At 38.9% G+C, this 17,326-nt stretch overlaps 1 protein-coding gene across 1 annotated transcript in view; it reads left to right on the forward strand.

Annotated features, from left to right (window-relative positions):
- yap1 (Yes1 associated transcriptional regulator) overlaps positions 1 to 17,326 on the forward strand; it is a 51,668-nt gene that overhangs the window by 20,862 nt on the left and 13,480 nt on the right. Inside the window, exons 5-6 of the mRNA XM_038282839.1 lie at positions 8,683 to 8,801; positions 9,293 to 9,406. Coding sequence (XP_038138767.1) covers positions 8,683 to 8,801; positions 9,293 to 9,406 — 233 coding nt within the window. The remainder of the gene's footprint in view (positions 1 to 8,682; positions 8,802 to 9,292; positions 9,407 to 17,326) is intronic.

The following is a 17,326-nucleotide window of genomic DNA, read 5'->3' on the forward strand; positions in this document are numbered from 1 at the left end:
AACAAAAAACAAACAAAAGGTAGCTTGAAGAAGGTATTAACCTTAAAAAAAAAGCAAAAAATAAATAAATGCCAATGCCAGATGGTTTAACACATTTGCTAAATCCAATGTTGACAGTTTTTTTTTGTTTTTTTTTACAATTTTGATATCATCACTGCTCTAAGTGGTTTTTATTGCCAGTTACAGGCATTATTTAGTCTCTATACTCTATTTAACGATTAATCAATCACTAAATTTGTTGACGATTATTTCAATAATTGATTAATCACGTTTAATCACATTAATTGTTTCAGCCTTAGTATAAACAAAGATAAAAAATGGTCAGATGAGGGACATGATTCTTCATTAGAGTCATCATCAAAGACTAAGTGCTTTTGGTGCAGTGTTTTCAACTTTTAGTCTGGTCTCTTTGCTGCTGTCATCTAGCAAGTTTCTATAGTTCTTTAATGAACTTAATTATAAATTAATTGCAATTATACATTGCAGTGATCTTTATCCTCTGCATTTAACCAATCCCGTAGGGAGTAGTGAGAAGCTTTCAGCGCTTAGGGGGCAAACTGAGGCTAAGGGTCTTGCTCATTGACCAAGAATTGTATAATATTGAGTTTAAAATGGTTTACTGCCTTCTCAAGCCATGCAGACTGCAAATGCATCTTTATGCTTTAATAGCTGCATTTTTTTATTGGTGCTGGTCACGTTTTGTTGCTTTTATCTGAAAAGTAAGTCGAGTATAGTTTCTATTATTTGTTTTCTAATGAATATGAATTTCATAGATTTTTGTGTTTGGTTAAAGTGTAAGGTAAAGGTAACGTGTTACCTTCCGGTGTCATTGTACTCATCTCTGATTGTCATGCTGAACCAAATTATTTATTTTTTAGGGCAGTTATTTACTTACTCTTGGGTCAGAGAATATTTTTTTTACCTGTATTTTAATGCCCAGTGTTATTGGTCGGCGAAATACATCCGTTTTTTTTTGCACGGTACAGCCCACTGTTTTTAGATTTGACGGCCTGACTGCACCTTAACTTTTGTTTTGGAATTAGACAGTTAACAGACAGTTCTGGTGTTGGATTGCATGAAAGGATGGACCTAATTTGTGTTTTTTGTTTCAAGGTAGGAGGGACAGAATGTGAGTCTGAGTCATTATTTGCCACTGAACTCTAGACCTGAAGATGAATACATTTAGTAAGACAGGGTTTAAGTGTATTGTGATACACATTGGGTTATAAGAAAATGCAAAGTCATAATTTTGGTTTTACGTCATGTTCCAAATAATCATCTATGCATAAACTATATTAAAGATGAGGTCCCCAGTTCTTTAAGGTTTATATCTTAAGTATTATTGAATATTCCAGTCATTTGATAAATCATTTGATTAGATGGCTTGAAGACTTTCTATTATGGTTTTTTATGAATTGTGGCCAAAGTGTGAAATTACCTTCAGGTACCTGGACATTAGGATACACACAGGTAAAAAAACAAAACAAACAAACAAAACATTTTTACAATTCTTAGCCGTGCGTCAGCAGAAAAAAAAAAAACTATAGTCTCCTTTCTGATGTTTTAATGAAATAGAATTTAGCCTTGTCAGAAAATAAAGGTCAATCTATTCTAACTGCACAGCCAAGTTTTCTGAACTGCTGGACTTCAGAAGGTTGAGTTAAGCTCTCTTTTTTCAGCTGGTGCGTTATGCAATCACAGTAATTGTTCTACCGAAGATTTGTGTTTGAGTTCAGAAAACGCCAGGAGACGTCTTCCAAACAGCAAACATCAAAGAGCAGATACTCGATCTCAAATAAAGGTGGCCTGGCCTCGCCGGGGCTGCTGGAAAAGACACACCTATTTATAAACGGGTTGTCTGACCGAGACATGTAGCAGAGGGAGTGATTCAGAGCCAGCGAGTTTTTGTGTGGGTGGGCAAACGGGTGGATGTACTGGTTTGGGGGTGGGGGAGTTGAAGCCAACTTGCAGAGCAAAGCTAAGCAGGGAGTGTGGGCTCACATTTCACTCTGACTGCTGTTGTCCGAAGAGATAAATCAACTCTGGGTGAAAGTTTTTAAAGATGCAGTTTCTCCTTTCTTGGTTGTTTATTGGTATACTGCAAGTAATGATTTCCTTCTGAAACTCTCCACAGGCCTGCAGATTCCTCTCTCCCTCTTTCCTTAAAAGTCCGTCTCAGTTTTGAAATGAATGGAGTCGTGGCTCTGTGAGGATGCCTCTTTAGTACTGCTGGAGTTAAATGGCAGCCATGTGGCGATGACTAGAAAACTGGCCAGGAGAAACTCTGGCCCCCTCTTTGTCCCAGCAGTGTAACAGTGATCCTTATTCAGACCACAGGCCTGTTGAGACTCATGTGAGTCCTCCCAAAATAGACAAATGGCTGACATGAAGCCTAAAGATGGCGGTGGAAGAGCAGAAGCTTTGTTAAGGCTTTTGGCCATTTTGTTTACACCTGAACACTTTCAATCTGCTGGTCATGCCAACTTTCTCATTTGAATACAGCAGCACTAAAACAATCACATAATTTAAATATTAGATCCTAGTGAAAGAAATCTTATCAAGCCCCCAATTTCAAGATAAGCAGTAAAAATACAAACATCATTGCCAGGAATTGGTAGTTGCAACCCTTTAGAAGTAGGAGTTAAGTATGAGCTTATCTACTAAAACATTGTCTTTGTGTCGTCTGTTAAATAAAAACAAAGACTGGAAGACTGTCAACAAAGTCTGTTGACCTTTCTTCCAGCAGTTTAGTGGGGCCTTTGATTTATGGCAGAAGGGGCACTGAGGTTGGGTCACCTTGCTCGGTGCTGGGACAGGGAGGTGGGGGTAGGGGGGGTTGGGGAGCCCCACTCTCCAGGACCAGGTCATAAACTAATGAAGGTTTCTAATTTAGACACACCGGTGAACTTAGCGGGGTAATCACTGTTTCCGGGGCTTATTAAATGCAGCTTTAAAAGAGCCTTTTAGTTCGTGGGAAGTCGGCCCTAAGCAGAGGAAAGCTTTGAGGGAGAGGCTATTGTGTGCCCTCAGGGGCAGGTAGAGCTCTGTGTTGATGGACACTTTTGTCTTTTCACACTTGGTTTTCTAAATGTTTTTATGGGCCTGGTTTCCCACAATTACTGCTTGGGATTTAGCCTAATTTCAGTTTGTTTAAACGGTGACAAACACTGATCAAATAAAATACTCTACTGCGATTTGATGAACGCATTCTCCTACCAACTATTGTTTTTTTGTTTTTTTTCTACTTTTTGTTATTTTGGCACCTTTACGCTGCATCATTATGGACTGCACTTAGCAGCTTGACAAATAGTTTAGCAGTTTACCTACTGGCTGCAGATTAGGGCAGATCAAACTGTAAATTAGCTAGTTTCTCAGCATACCCCTACATGTCAATTTGCTTGGAAATAATTGGCCGATGCTCCACGCATTTGTTTTATCTTTTCAAATAAATGAACCTTTTTTTATTCTTGCAAATGCAATATACTGTGCTTGTTCCATAATTTCAACAATAATATCCTGATGAAATTGGTCAAAATTACCACTCGATGTTTCCAGTATTGTGAAAAATAATGAATTCAATAGCAGTTCATAAAGAACCTTAATACATCTCCTTTGGCCTTGTTCAACTATCAGAAGTATTTTTGGTATCTTGTTGCGGGCTGTGGATTGGCTCTACGATGGGGGACTCGTACTAATGTGATGCCCAGCATCTCCTTGGGATTTTAACTATATACAATCCACAAGCTGTTTTCCACAGTCAGTTTTTTTTCTGAAGCAAAGACCATGTGGTCGGTCACAAATGGTGCTGGGAAGACTGGCCTGGAAGCCTGTGTGAAGACCTCATTTGGAGCAACTTTGTGTTTGACAAACTTTTGGTTTATTGACCACACACAGACAAGAACCTTCCTGTTCAACTGTGGCCTGTCAGCTCGGTACACAAACGGGACTGTGAGAAAGTCAGGCTAGTGTTTACCAAAGCCTTGATGTAACACCTCTGTTTCAGACATCAATGCCTCCACTGTCGCCAAGGGCATCTCCGCAGAGATGCAGTATCTCAGAAGTGTTTTCTCCAAGGTTGGGCTTACCATTTCTAAAAATACTCCCAGCAAAGGACATTTGTACAACAGAATTAAAGCATTTCTAACTATAAGAACGAGTAATTACATTACACTTCACTGTTGTATTATAACATTATTGATTGACTAATGTAACCTTGAAGCAACACTTTTCTTTAGTTTTCTTTTGAGCTCTTCCTGGACAATGAGCAGCTCAGTCCTGGTACTTTGTTGATTAGTTTCTTCATTACTACGTCCAATGAAACAAGCTTTCCTTCAAAGAGAAACTTAAAGCCACAGCAGGGTCACAGAGGTCACTTAAATAATCTCTCTTGATGATGTCCTGCTGATAGAGAGGCAGCCAGGCATCCCTAGTCAACCAGAGAGGAGGTGGCCATCCTCATCTCTGAAGACTGATTACATCAGGCCTCCCTCAGTGTACTCTGCACTCATCTGCCTCAACCACCTTCCAAACCTACACTTCCAGGGGGGAGCCCCTGTGGTCTAAAGAGTCAATTTTTAAAAGTTTGACAACTCAGCTGTGGGAGTTTCATCATTTCTGCTTTTCCATGGCCTTACTCCCCACTTCTACGCCAGAAACAGATATTTACACCTGGCTACAGAAGGAGATTAGTCATCGGAGAAACCGTGACGACTATTTCTAAGCACAACCCTTGTATTCAAGCTGTGTGTGACCAAGACGGTTAACCTTCATTTGAAATGACGCATCTTGTTATTCCCATGCTGCATGACTTTTATTCAAACCATCAACCTATAATTTGCTGCATCTAATGTGGTTATGGACCAATTCTTATTAATGAGCAGGAATAATAAAGATTATACTGAGAATATTTTAGATAAAACCAAATTTAGGCATTATAGAACAGTAGATCATATACAATACATCTACAATGATGTGAAAAAAACAACAACCACACTTTCGATCAAGGAGGATATAACAAAAGATTAAATCAAGAGTCAGTAACTGAGTTGATAAATCGTATTTCACTGCTGTTCAAAACCCATATTACTTCCAGATTACAACAAATGTAATCTGTAAACATATTACAATATAGAACAAAAGTCAATCCAATCAAAACACACATTTAAACCCACCAAACATGAACATTAGTCTCCGTGCCCGCTGCCTCCTCTGGAACTCGAGATGGATTTTTATGAAAGGTGCAGTCGCAGTCTCGCAAAGCTTTTGATGGCATCAGGGACGTTTAAAGGCAGCAGGGAGCAGTTGTGACTGTTGCACTCAGTGTTCATCAGCAATTCCTAACAGCAACTGGTGGCCCTTCAGCCACCCTAACAGTTGCCATGACATTGTTTTGTTTTACGCTTCGCCCACGGGATGTGCCGTATAGTCAGCCATATACAGACGCTTCCAGGCAGCTTTGATTAAATGGATTATCTTTTACTTTTAAAAGGTGGTGATAATTTACTGATTCCTGGTAACTAATTAACCTGTATTCTCAGTTTCTACATTTAGTCTCTTTGAATACAGTGCAGTATTGATTTGGAAGCTTTAATAACGTCTGGATTTCATCACAGACTTCAGATTATCATTGCCCTAATTTTGAACTGAGGGCTTTGTTTATAACTGTTTCCACAGACTTGGATACAAATAGATGGTATCCAGCAATAATGCACTATCTAAGAAAGTATTCCAAATCAAATATTTGCTCTAAGATCTTTGCACAGGTTGGATAACATCTAACGTTTTGGAAGCTTTGAGGTTGGCTCTTTTCTTTCCGTTTGATTTTGAACTGGTGGCCCAAAATGTTGAGACTTCTTATTTGCAATACATCTCCTATATCTTGGTCCTTGGCTGCTAGTCTTCTCCCACAGCCTTCATTCTTCGTCTTCTGTGTAATTCTTTTGTCTTTTGTCAGAGCAGGGGCAGGATACAAAACGTCAACAACTCATAGGGACTGTGGAGTTTAGAATAGGTTCTGCACAAGTTTTATTACAGTTTTATGTTAATGTCTTTTTTTATTTGTGGTTATCAACTGAAAAAATGACAAGATAAGGAACAAAGTCAGTAAAATGAATTATAAGTCAGGTGTACATTAAGAAATTATTTCATGAATAAATACTATGTACTTATACTTATCTAGTACGGGTAGATTGCTTAAGGAGATCTTCATTTGGCAAAAAAGAGAAAGTTTTACTTGATAACAAGACATTTGGCATATGATTTCAACGGGAAATATTTTCCTTTCCCCTGAATTGGAAGTTTTATACCTTTGCAGTTTTGTGAGGTAAGAAAGTGGTCACTTCCGAAAAGCAGACTGATGTTAATTGTGGCATATTTGACTTTTTCCTGCTGAATTCTAGTATTAAGTATTTCTTACTAAGCAGGCTTTATTTTGTACTTGCTTAGAAAACGAGTGATATTAAAATTGTTTCCTCAGTTGTGTTCAGAGCTTGCTGTAAAGAAAAGTCATTAAATGAATCTGATAAATATTATCTACAAGCAGGAAGTAACTCTTGAGTTATTTTTGGTTTAATCAGTAGGCCTAATCTGTCGTATGAGTTGACGACACTAATCGCAGGGCAAGAGCCGAGATAAACAGGAAAGGAGTGTAATGCAAAGATTTCAGGTGGTAGACAGAGAATAATTTAGACGCGATATCTGAGGATCTTATGCCAGTTTATTTAGGTTTAGCTAAAGTTAAGGTACATGAGAATGCATTTTACTAGTTTATTTACTAGTACAGAACGATGGTAGGAAAGCAATGAAAAGGAAAAGGATCCCTCTTAAAATCTAACATCCTGTGTCAAAATATAATTTTTGAAATATATATTTTTATTATCTTTATTTGAAATACAATGTTAAATCTTATATTTTTTTTTACAGTGAAGGTTTCTGAAACCTTTATTAAAAATACTTTTTTTTTTTCAATTTTCCTGAAATATCTATGTTTAAGATCAGTTCTTTTCACTCATCTTAAAGTCATAAAAGGTTGGTACAAACAGGAAGTTCACTTTACTAATAAAACAAGTTGTCTTAAAATTCCCACATGGGGCCACGTTAAACTCTTTCAAAGGAATTGGAAACTTATTTTTCCTTTTTGTTACTTCCTGTCTTTTTCTTGTGACCTGACTTTCTTAAGGGGCAACCTCAGTTGGAGTGGCTCCGGCTCACTGTGTGTAGTACGTGTTATAGTGTGTTTTTTTGGGAGGGCTGGGGGGGAGGGGTGGTAAGGGATTTGGCAGCTCCTTTGATCAATAAAGCATAAACAAGAGGGGGGCTTCAAATGGGTTTCATTGTGTCATGGGGGGAGGAGTTGCTGAGTCAGGTCCACTCGTTCTCTGGTCTGGGATAGAGAGTGGCCATGCAGGCTAGGATTACTGGACAGGCCAAGAGAAACTTTCTGAATCTCTCACTACTCACAGCTGTTCCAGAATCCAGCCTAATGGCACTTTGGGATCAAATTAACTGTGTAGCAAAACACATCCATATTATTGTGTGTGTCTAATGATAGTATTTATTGGCATCACTTTTATAATGTTGCCTGCTAAGATTCATTCAGTATGACCAAAAAGTAACACTGTTGTATTTTACAAACAAGCTACTGGAGTATGGTGCCTTTTTTTGTTGGAACTGAGGGGATGAGAGGAGGAGGAGGGCACTCCTAAATAGGATGCTTCAAAAACAAAACAAGTGAATAGTTAGGTTTTAGGTCGTAGCTCAGTCTGCGCCTTTGTCAAGCAGGTGAAAGCTTTGTAAATGTGGCGCCAGATTGTTAAAGCCCCTGACACTCCGTGGTGTCCGAGCCGCTTCCAGGAAAAAGGGACCCCCTGCGTTGAGCCCTGGGACTGACCCTCCCTCAATAGAGAGGGTCCTGCCTGGGAGAGGAGGGCTTCCTGTATTAGCTTTCCATCTTAATCAAGCAACAAGTGCCAACAAAGCACTAATTATCAATGCCTTCACAGAGTTGCGCACAATGCTCCACCCCACCCTCCCCTCACCGTCACCCCCCCTCCTTCTCCTGTCTCATCCTGGCAAAGATAGTCAGAAAATAGATGAAGCCACATTGTCTGACATTACAAAAGCCATTTTGAAACCACAACAGCCTCTTAGAAGCTTTTAAGGCGTTTTTCTACTCCCCTCATGTGATGTTGCCATTTTTTTTTGTAGTTATCTGAAGGTTATTGTTATTCACTGGATGTGAAACTATTGACATTAAATTTATTTTAAAAAAATACAATAAATTGTCTCTGATCATACTGAGCAGTTATTGATTACTTTATATCTTTCAGCATTCGGGGTTCCTCAAGGCACTGTTTTTGGGTTGGTTTTACTTAATATATATAAAGATCTACTGAGTTCATATCGTTGGCTAATGCAACATCTTTTAGCTTATGTATACTAATGGCGCACAAATTTATTTGTAAAATTATATCTTTTTTTGTTTATTTTCTTTTAGATTTTAAGTTTATGGGGAAGTGTGAATTAAAGCTAAGCATAATAAATCAACTTCTCTTAATGATATGCAGTTATTCACATGCTCCCCATTTGTAAGTCTTACTTTTTGGCCCCAAAAGAAAATGAAGAAAGTGATGGAAGTATATATAATCTATTTTCTTTGTCTTCTTTTATTTATTTTTCTTTTAGTCACATTGATAAAACCACCACCTGGCAGGATCCTCGCAAGTCCCTGCTCCAGTTGAATCAGCCTGCTCCCCCAAGTTCTGTGCCTGTCCAACCACCGAACCTTTTAAACCCAGCCAATGGTTTGTATTGCATCATGCAATTTATTTATTTTATCTCTTAGCATTAAACTCAACATTGCATTGGAGTTACAGCTAGGTGCATTTGCACAAAATATAGTAAAATACAGGTCTAGTCTAGTTCTTGCTTGTCTGTGCTCTCAGTTCTGACCATGCAGCTGGAATTTGCCCCAGGCGAGGGATAACTCGGGCAGAACTTTACACGTCCTCTCTGTTGTTTTGAAGCTCTATCAGATTAGACTTTTACAAATGAAGTAGCTCCGTTTTCTCTTGTTAATTCAGTTCTGCCCTGTTAAGTAAAAAAAAAATTGAACTTTTTCTTCTTCTCAGTCATGTAAAAATGTTTACCTTTTCTTTAATTGATAAACTATTAAGTGGCTACTATACAGAGTATGTTAGCTGGAGACTAAATATGTAATAAATGCAGCAAAGGTGAGAATTGCTGTTACCTGGTGAGGATAACTTTTTTGATTTAACTTTTTTAAACTCTCCAGGACCCCTTCCTGAAGGCTGGGAACAAGCCATGACACCAGAGGGAGAAATCTACTACATTAACCACAAGAATAAGACCACATCATGGCTGGACCCACGGCTTGAGCCCCGCTATGGTGAGTTTGCTTAAGCCAGAGTAGTTTTTTAAGTTTCTTTTGCCTTTTCCATTATTTATTTGAGGAAAAGTGGGGGAAATTAAGTTTAATTTTTCAAATACGGGTTTACCAGGAAATGCATAAGTCTGTTTATGACAGAATCTGTAGTCTTCATTGACATTAAGCCATAGGACCATTTTTCAAAGAAGGGACACATCATTTACAGACAAAATGGAAAACACCTGTCGACACTATTATAAAACACCAAGTAAAATCTGCATGGTCTGTTTAATTGTTATCTTAGGTGGTTGTGTGTTTATGTAGATAGAGGGGTGAGATTATTTAAGAACAAAAAAAAATATCTGAAACAATATTTTATGGTATTTATCATGGTTAAGGTTTAAGCTTTACTCAATCATAACTCGTATATCAGATCCTTTTGTTTCCAGAAAACACAGGAAAGTTATTTTATTTCAATATTTTATGTATAGTTTGAAAACATATTAAGTTGCGGATCCTTTGATTATAGTAACATAATAAAAAAACAAAGTGCAAACAAGGAACCAACAAACTGATCACATCAAGGCTGAAGTCTGAAGTTATGGAGCCAAGTAGTTTGGCAGGACGAAGCAAGGTCCATAATTCATACGGTGGGAATTTATTCTTTTATCAGCAAGGGAAGGCATTTAAACTCACCATTTATTGCCTTGTGTTTGATTTTAATCACTGGCTCGTGGGTTTCAGTGAACAACAAACCTAAAACTTAAAAACAGTTATAGATATTTCATTTTATATAATACAATACAATGGGGGGAACCTTAGGATAGATCTTCACACATCCTGATCTCAAAATATAACATGGCTGCTGCAGTAAATGTGGATTTGAACTTGGAAAGACTTTGAATTTTGTAAATCTTTTACACTTAGGAGTATAATTTTTATTTATTTTTTTTTTTGCTATGTTGTTTGGAAACAAAAACACATAGACCCAAATGAACAGTTTAGCTCCAGGAGAGTTCTTTAAACTGACCTGTTTGGCTCCAAATAGATTTTAGAGTCAAGATTTGGACAGGATGTTGTTTTTTTGTTTATAAAACTTTCAGAAAATATCTTCCTTTTAATTTTAGCAATGTGTGATTAGAATACTTATCAAGAGAAACTGGTATGGAATGGTTAAGTTCCCCAATACACAATAGAAATGGGCTTGGATGAAATGAAGGGAACACGTTTTTGGAACCTCAAATTGCCAGAGAGCCAGCCAAAATAATTAACACAAATGTCAGTGAACATGTTTGTTTTTAGGCCTATGAGAAATCTCCGCACATTGAGGTAGCTGTACCAGAGCATTGTTTGATGCTGAAAACTACATTTTAGTTTTTTTGAGATCCCTGTTCAGGTTGAATTTATTTAAGCATGTTGACTAGGGCTGCAACCAACACATTCTTTCCATTACAGTTTCGATAAATTATCGGATAACATAAGGTATTTTCAGGATTTTAATTTTAGACAGAATATGAACAAGGTGCAGCTAAAACTAAGGTTTTTTGCAGAATTTAAGGTTTTTCAATAGTTTTTTGTTAATTGTTGGCTTAATTCTCTGGATGGGGTTTTCTTTCAACAAATAACAGGTTTTAGAGTGTCTATATTTGATAGTTTAAAGTTATATTTAAGTTTAAAGCTTATTGCACTAATGCAAAATAACAATTTAGGTATAATGCTAATAATATCTCCGGGAAAGATTAGAAAACATTGTTTCATCATAATAAGATGTGATTCATCTCCTCATGAGTCACAGTACCTTCAGCTTACATTGTTGGGGGCTTTCAATCTGTTGGTTCAAACCACATTTCTGACCCCACCACCCCATTCTGAAAAAGAAATTCCCACCTAACCTTTTGTCTGCCATTTTACTGTTGGCCCAACAGCTGAGCTAGTCATTAATCCCCTGGGCTGAGCTGAAGCTTGACAGTTGGCTTTCAGTGTGTGGCGTCCAGCATCAGTGAATCAGTGACAGGTCTAGGTACATGTGTTGGAACTTCCCTGCAGCCAATCGGAAAGAGCTAATCCCCCATGTGTTGGGAAGATTTCCAAAGATCTATGCTCCTGTCTGAGTCACTCTGACTCATTTCTGCTCAGGTGCCATCCTTTCACCGCAGCCGTGTTCCCCATGGCAGCTCACCCACAGGTTGACAAAGGCAAAGGCAACATGTGTGAATCGGCATGCAGGATGTTATCCCCTTTCATTTTAGCATTTGTTTTTAATGGAGGCCAGGCACTCAAAGCGCGGGTTTATGTAAGCAGTCGTGTCGTTCACCGAGGGCGGACTGGAAAGTTCAAAACAGAGTTGTAAGGGGAGGAGGGCAGCTGGGGAGGGAGATGGCGGCTGCGATCGGCAAAGCTCTTTGAAGATTTTTAAAGTCTTGAACACACAAGGCGGCTGGGCCCCTGAAAGCTGGGGAGAGTTAGAAAGACTGTTAACTCATGAGGTGCCACAGTGATTTTTCCTGCTTTGCGTCAAAGTTTTAGATTTTTAGGTCATTCTATTTATCTATTTTTGTTTTAAGCTTTATCTTCTTCCTAGAAAGAAACTTCATTTTTGTTTATAGCAGCCATATAAATAAGTGTATATTATACATTTCTGCATGAAAATTAATGCCTCTGCTTGTTTAGGTTTTTCCAATTATAAGCTAGCTCTTTTGATAATGGAGGCTAATTTGAGCTTTGGGAAGAAAAGCAGCCGAGTGCCTTTAACTAAGGGTTGTTGCTGGCTGGCTTTCCCCTGTGTGAGGCCCAGCACAGGCACAGCCCCATTTTGCTCAAGCCCCAGACAGACTTGAAACTCTGCCAGGCCTCTTTATTCTGCGGTCCAACTCTTAATCTGTTCCAGACCTTTTCTACGGGGTGGGGGAGGTTGGAAGAGGCAAGGCGGAGGGTGGGGGCGCGGGAGGAGCAGAGCGAAAAGGCCGATGGGATAAGTATGCCTCCTCTTCAAGGTCCCGAAGATGTGGCAAGCTGTAAATATGTACTGTACAGTTAGTAGCTTTGAAAAGAACCCGCTGATATGAATATACTGTCTTTTATACAATGCTAAGGTTTATTTACAGCAAAAATATCCAACTGCTTCTTTACCTCTGCTTGAGGAGTTGTTGCTACTGATTTTGTAAATAAAAACAATCCGGAAACTGAGATGACAATTTCCATTATCCTTCCTAAATCCTTTTTTTGTACAGTGAATTTTGAGATTGTGTATTTAAGACAATAGGCTTATATTTCTGTTACTTTTCTTCATGCGTTTCTTCCAGATTACATTTTATCAGACAATGTTTTGGTAGGTTCGCAGCCGAGACATTTTACAATATGTTTAAAGTCAGAGATAAACCTCTCCACATGATGTTGTTTGTTCATAATTTTTACCTCTTCCCAGAACATCTATATTTAAACTCATGATTTAATTACACACAGGTGAACTCTATTTACTAATTAGGTAACTTCAGAAGGCAGCTTGTTGCACTGGACTTAACTTCAAGAGTCTTTTTAGAGTCAAGGGGTTTAATTGTGCCACACTGTTATGCAATAATTTGTGTTGAAGTGACAGGAAAAAAAAAACAATAAAGCACACATTATAAAACTGGACGAAAGGTGCTTAACTGTTTTTCTTTACCAGGAAAATCTGTGGTTCACAACAAAGGTGTGTTTCAATCACAGCCAGATTGTTTTTCCACCAGCTTATATCGACACGAAAAACATAAGTGGCCTTAGACAAATATTTACCAAACCTTCAAAGGTGCAGTGCCCTGGTCATGCGGAGAACTTCCCATAGCTGGCACACCCTCACCTTTACCTGCCCCAGGTGATCTTGTGCTGCGTATTTCTGCCAGAGCGATCGGCTGATAAGGCCTCCAGTTGCTGGAGTGCGTGAAAAAGACAAAAGGCAGACGGCATTGACTAGTCTCTTATCACCTCGGCTCACCGGCACTCACCACCTGTATGTGCTGCGGATTTACACCATACAAAGCGGCACACGCAGTCACTTCCTGAAGGTTCCAAGGGGCCGCTTAGTGCAAGCTTTCCTTCTGAACCAAAAGTGGTCGTTTCTACCTGTGTCACAAACAGATTTGATGTTATATTGTTGGTGTTTGTGAATAGTTTGGTCTTAATTTTTTTGTCTGTGGGGGAATCCCTGACTCAGCTTTGCTGCAGAAACTGAGGAGCTCTGAAGAAAAAAACCACTGCAATTCCATCTGGATTTAGACACTGCTTAAGAAAAAAAAAAAGATTCAACAAACATGCAGACACACAGCTACTGACATTTAACAGGTCAGTGGTGACTATACATTGCTTTGTTAAAGTTTTCCATCCCCATGAACTGTTTTAGGTTTTTCATCTCTGTGTAAATGCTGCTCTACTGTTAAGTCCCCAGAGGTTTGTTAGAGAACATTTATAAACAAGCGACCTCATGAAGACCAAAGAACACAGCAGACAGGTCAAGAAGAATCTAAAATGTTATGTGAATTAGATGCACCAAGAAAGTCTACATTAATGTTGCTGCTATGGCATGCAATTGATTTTGACCAATAATGTATATATTTTGCTGTCCTTTCTACACTTTGATTAAAGAATCCCTGCCAAATGGGTTTCTCAGTTTTAGGTAAACAGCCCACAATCCTGTATGTCCAAATAGATATTGCATGAAACACAAATGGATGAAAACTTTTATCAGTTGTTAATGCTTGCCCAGTTACTGATATGTCATTAGTCAAATTCTATTTAAGTGCAGATTTTTTTGTGCATCACTTATAAGCTCTGTAAGCACATCTCATAAAGCAAATGGAGGTTTATACAACTATAACCAAGTTAAGATATAACCGTCCACCTTAAATGACAAGGTCATCAAATAAATTGTTGATAAGCAAAGATAAAAGTGTCCAAGATCAGCTAATGTAGGAGAATCTGCTGATGCTTCATTAAAAAAAAACAACTGGGTGTTCTGGTCAGCTTAGACCAAAACGAATATTTTTTGACTACACAGATAAAAGGTTGTGTATGATGGAAAACTATATTTAAAAAAAATCTTATAGTGAGACATGGTGGAGGTGGCATCATGCTGTGGGATGTTTTATTTCAGAAGGAACAGGGAAGCTAGTGAGTTTGTGGGAAGATGAGTGGACATAAATACAAGTCAAGCCTGAAAGAAGACCTGTTTCAGTCTGAGGGTTTGAAGCTGGGCGGGGGTTTATCTTCCAGGAAGATCACAATCAGAAACTTACTGTAGCTGCAGTGGAGTTGATTAAAACAAAGCATGATCATGTTAGAATTAGCCATTAAAACCCAGATTGAAATCTAATTGAAAATCTGTGGCAGGACCTAAAAATTGTTGTTAACAGAAGCTTCATCTAATCTGACCGTTGAGCCCTTTTAAAGTGATGCATGACCTAAGAAGAAAATCTATAAAAAAAAAAATCATAAAGGGGGCGGGGGGGAAACTGTTGTAGCGGTTTATTATCTTATTAATATGTTTAATGTGTCTGTAAATTCAAATGGGAAACAAATATTCCAGGTTGATGGGAGTTTACTATGTGAAAGTGAAGTTGCAGTTTGTCCATCTGCCTCCCACCAGCTCAGCATATCTCATCTTCAAAGCTCCGGTCTTCACTGATACACTGTGGCTCATGCATAGGAAGGCTGTCATTAGAAGGTGCCATGGTGCTGGACAGATCCAGCCTCCAGAGTCCTTGGTATGTGCCCCAGATAAGAAGGAGAGAGGAGTTACACTCTCTCTGTGGGTGAGGGGACACAACTCTGTGACTGTGTTTGTTTATGTGCATGTGTGGGTGTGTGTGGACATGGAAAGGAGGAGGGGGTGAAACTAGAGGTAGGACAGGGTGGGGCTTTTAGAGCTTCCCATGGAGAGCCCTGAGCTACAGTTCATTCAGCTCCTGTTGGAGTGTAAACAGACAGTGATTGAATGGTGATGCGAAAGGTGCCGGGGAGGGCAGGGCAGCGTAGAGCTGAGTCCCGCATAAAGATTCTGCCACTATCAAGCTTTTGTTATTTGGCTACTTGAAGCATATGAGCAAACGGAGCTCCTCACTGGTTGCATTACTGGAACTCCCCTTTCTCTACTACAATGATAAAGAGTGTGACCTACTTTGCTTGCATAGACTGGGGTACCGCTTTGCTGCCGTGTGTTTATTAGGCCCACCCCCACCCACTACAGCTAAGAATAAGAAAGATCATACTGAGGAACAGCTGTGTTTTCATCACAAACACATTCGATATTGTAAACATGTGATTTGCTTGCTAAAGCAAAATGCATTTACATTTGTTATGTGAAAGGACCATATGTTAATAGTGGCTCTGTATTTACACCACCTGATGTAGGTCTATTTTACTGAGGATAATATCAGATTCATAGGATCAGCTGACAGGCAGTGGCTGATTTGGCTATTTTGGGGCCCAACTCAAACCTTTGCACAGGGGCCTTCCTCAAGTAGGCCTTGTCTTAAGCCACTTTCCCACTGAAAACCTCGGTTTTTCAAAACCGGGTTGACCCGCCAACAATCGGCTTTTTGCTCTTTTACCCAATTGACCGAAAAGCCGGGTCTAACCCCCTGCTGGCCACTGTTCCCCACCACTGCGTGTCTGATGACGGCATCACGCTGGGTGAGCGTTGCTGATGTCGACAGTGTGACGGGACTCTGGGAAGTAAATAACAGAGATCAACATGGATGGGAGCCAGAGCGTAGTCAGTATTCTTTACTATTTCGCTCTGTTGTACATCCTCAGAATACTAAATGTAAATTAATCTCCTCCTCTCCGCGGATCATGTGTGCCATGTTTCTCGAATACAAGCAGAGTTGTTTGGGCTTGTTAGTTAACACGTCAACGGCGCAATGTTGAGATGTACGTACGTTGCGCTCAAAGTCATGTAGTTTAGCGTTTCAACCAGGGTCTGTTGTTCCCACAGCATGCCTATCAGAGCCGAGGTGATTTTAACGCTTGCTGAGTCATTTGACCCGGGGAGGCACGTGTCAGTGAGCTGTTCCCACTGCCGCTAAAAGCCGACTGTGTGTTTCGGCCAGTGTAAAAGGGGTAATACTGAGATACTGTGAACCAGAGTGTTGCACATCTTTTTACTCTATTCCCTCTCTAGTCTTCCACAGTTAAGGAACCAGAGACATGAGCTTACAGCGTTCAATAACAAATCTGATTCTCCATCTGGATGGAGCTGTCAATCAACAAACATGCATCCCAGCATGCTTGGTTTTAAACGGATAATGTCCCTCAGTCATTGAATGGGCTCTACTGTATGGGAGACGACGCTTTCTGCTTGTTCCAGGAGTAACAGGAATTTTAGGAGGTTAAACATACCTTCTGCACCTCTATAAAAATAATGATAATTCTCCAATTTGATGTAAATTAATCTGAAACAAAAAAAAAGGTTTAGAATAATCTACTTGGTTTAAATAAAAAAAAACTAGTGGAAGAAAAGATTGAAGAGACAGAATTATCAATGGATAAAAAACAATTGTAAAAGGAGATAATACCTAGAGAAGGCCTGGAATATTTTAAAAACATGAAATATATACCTCCGATATATTTACTTAAACATAGAGAAACAAAGTGGTATAAGGTAGATTTTCTTAAAACCATCTGACTGAGAAACAATTTGTATCTGTCAAAATAGATAAATAGAAACATTTTAAAACAAAGCCTGTTGTTCTCCATTGCGAATGTAAGCCATTTGTAAAATCCTTATCATTAAACACTTTCAGCAGAGAAAATGTGTAAACATGTAGGGTTTAGGTTATGACCTGGACCCACATCATTTGTCTGTTATCCGTACTTTTACTTTCTGTATTTAGTTAGAGTAAAACAGAATCCTTGTTTAATAAGTTTAGTTTATATATGAAATTTCACACATACTATTTTGAAAATAAA

This window comes from Cyprinodon tularosa, unplaced genomic scaffold (assembly GCF_016077235.1).
Source record: "Cyprinodon tularosa strain WSP-4 unplaced genomic scaffold, ASM1607723v1 ctg188, whole genome shotgun sequence".
In the NCBI taxonomy this organism is placed as follows: Eukaryota; Metazoa; Chordata; class Actinopteri; order Cyprinodontiformes; family Cyprinodontidae; genus Cyprinodon; species Cyprinodon tularosa.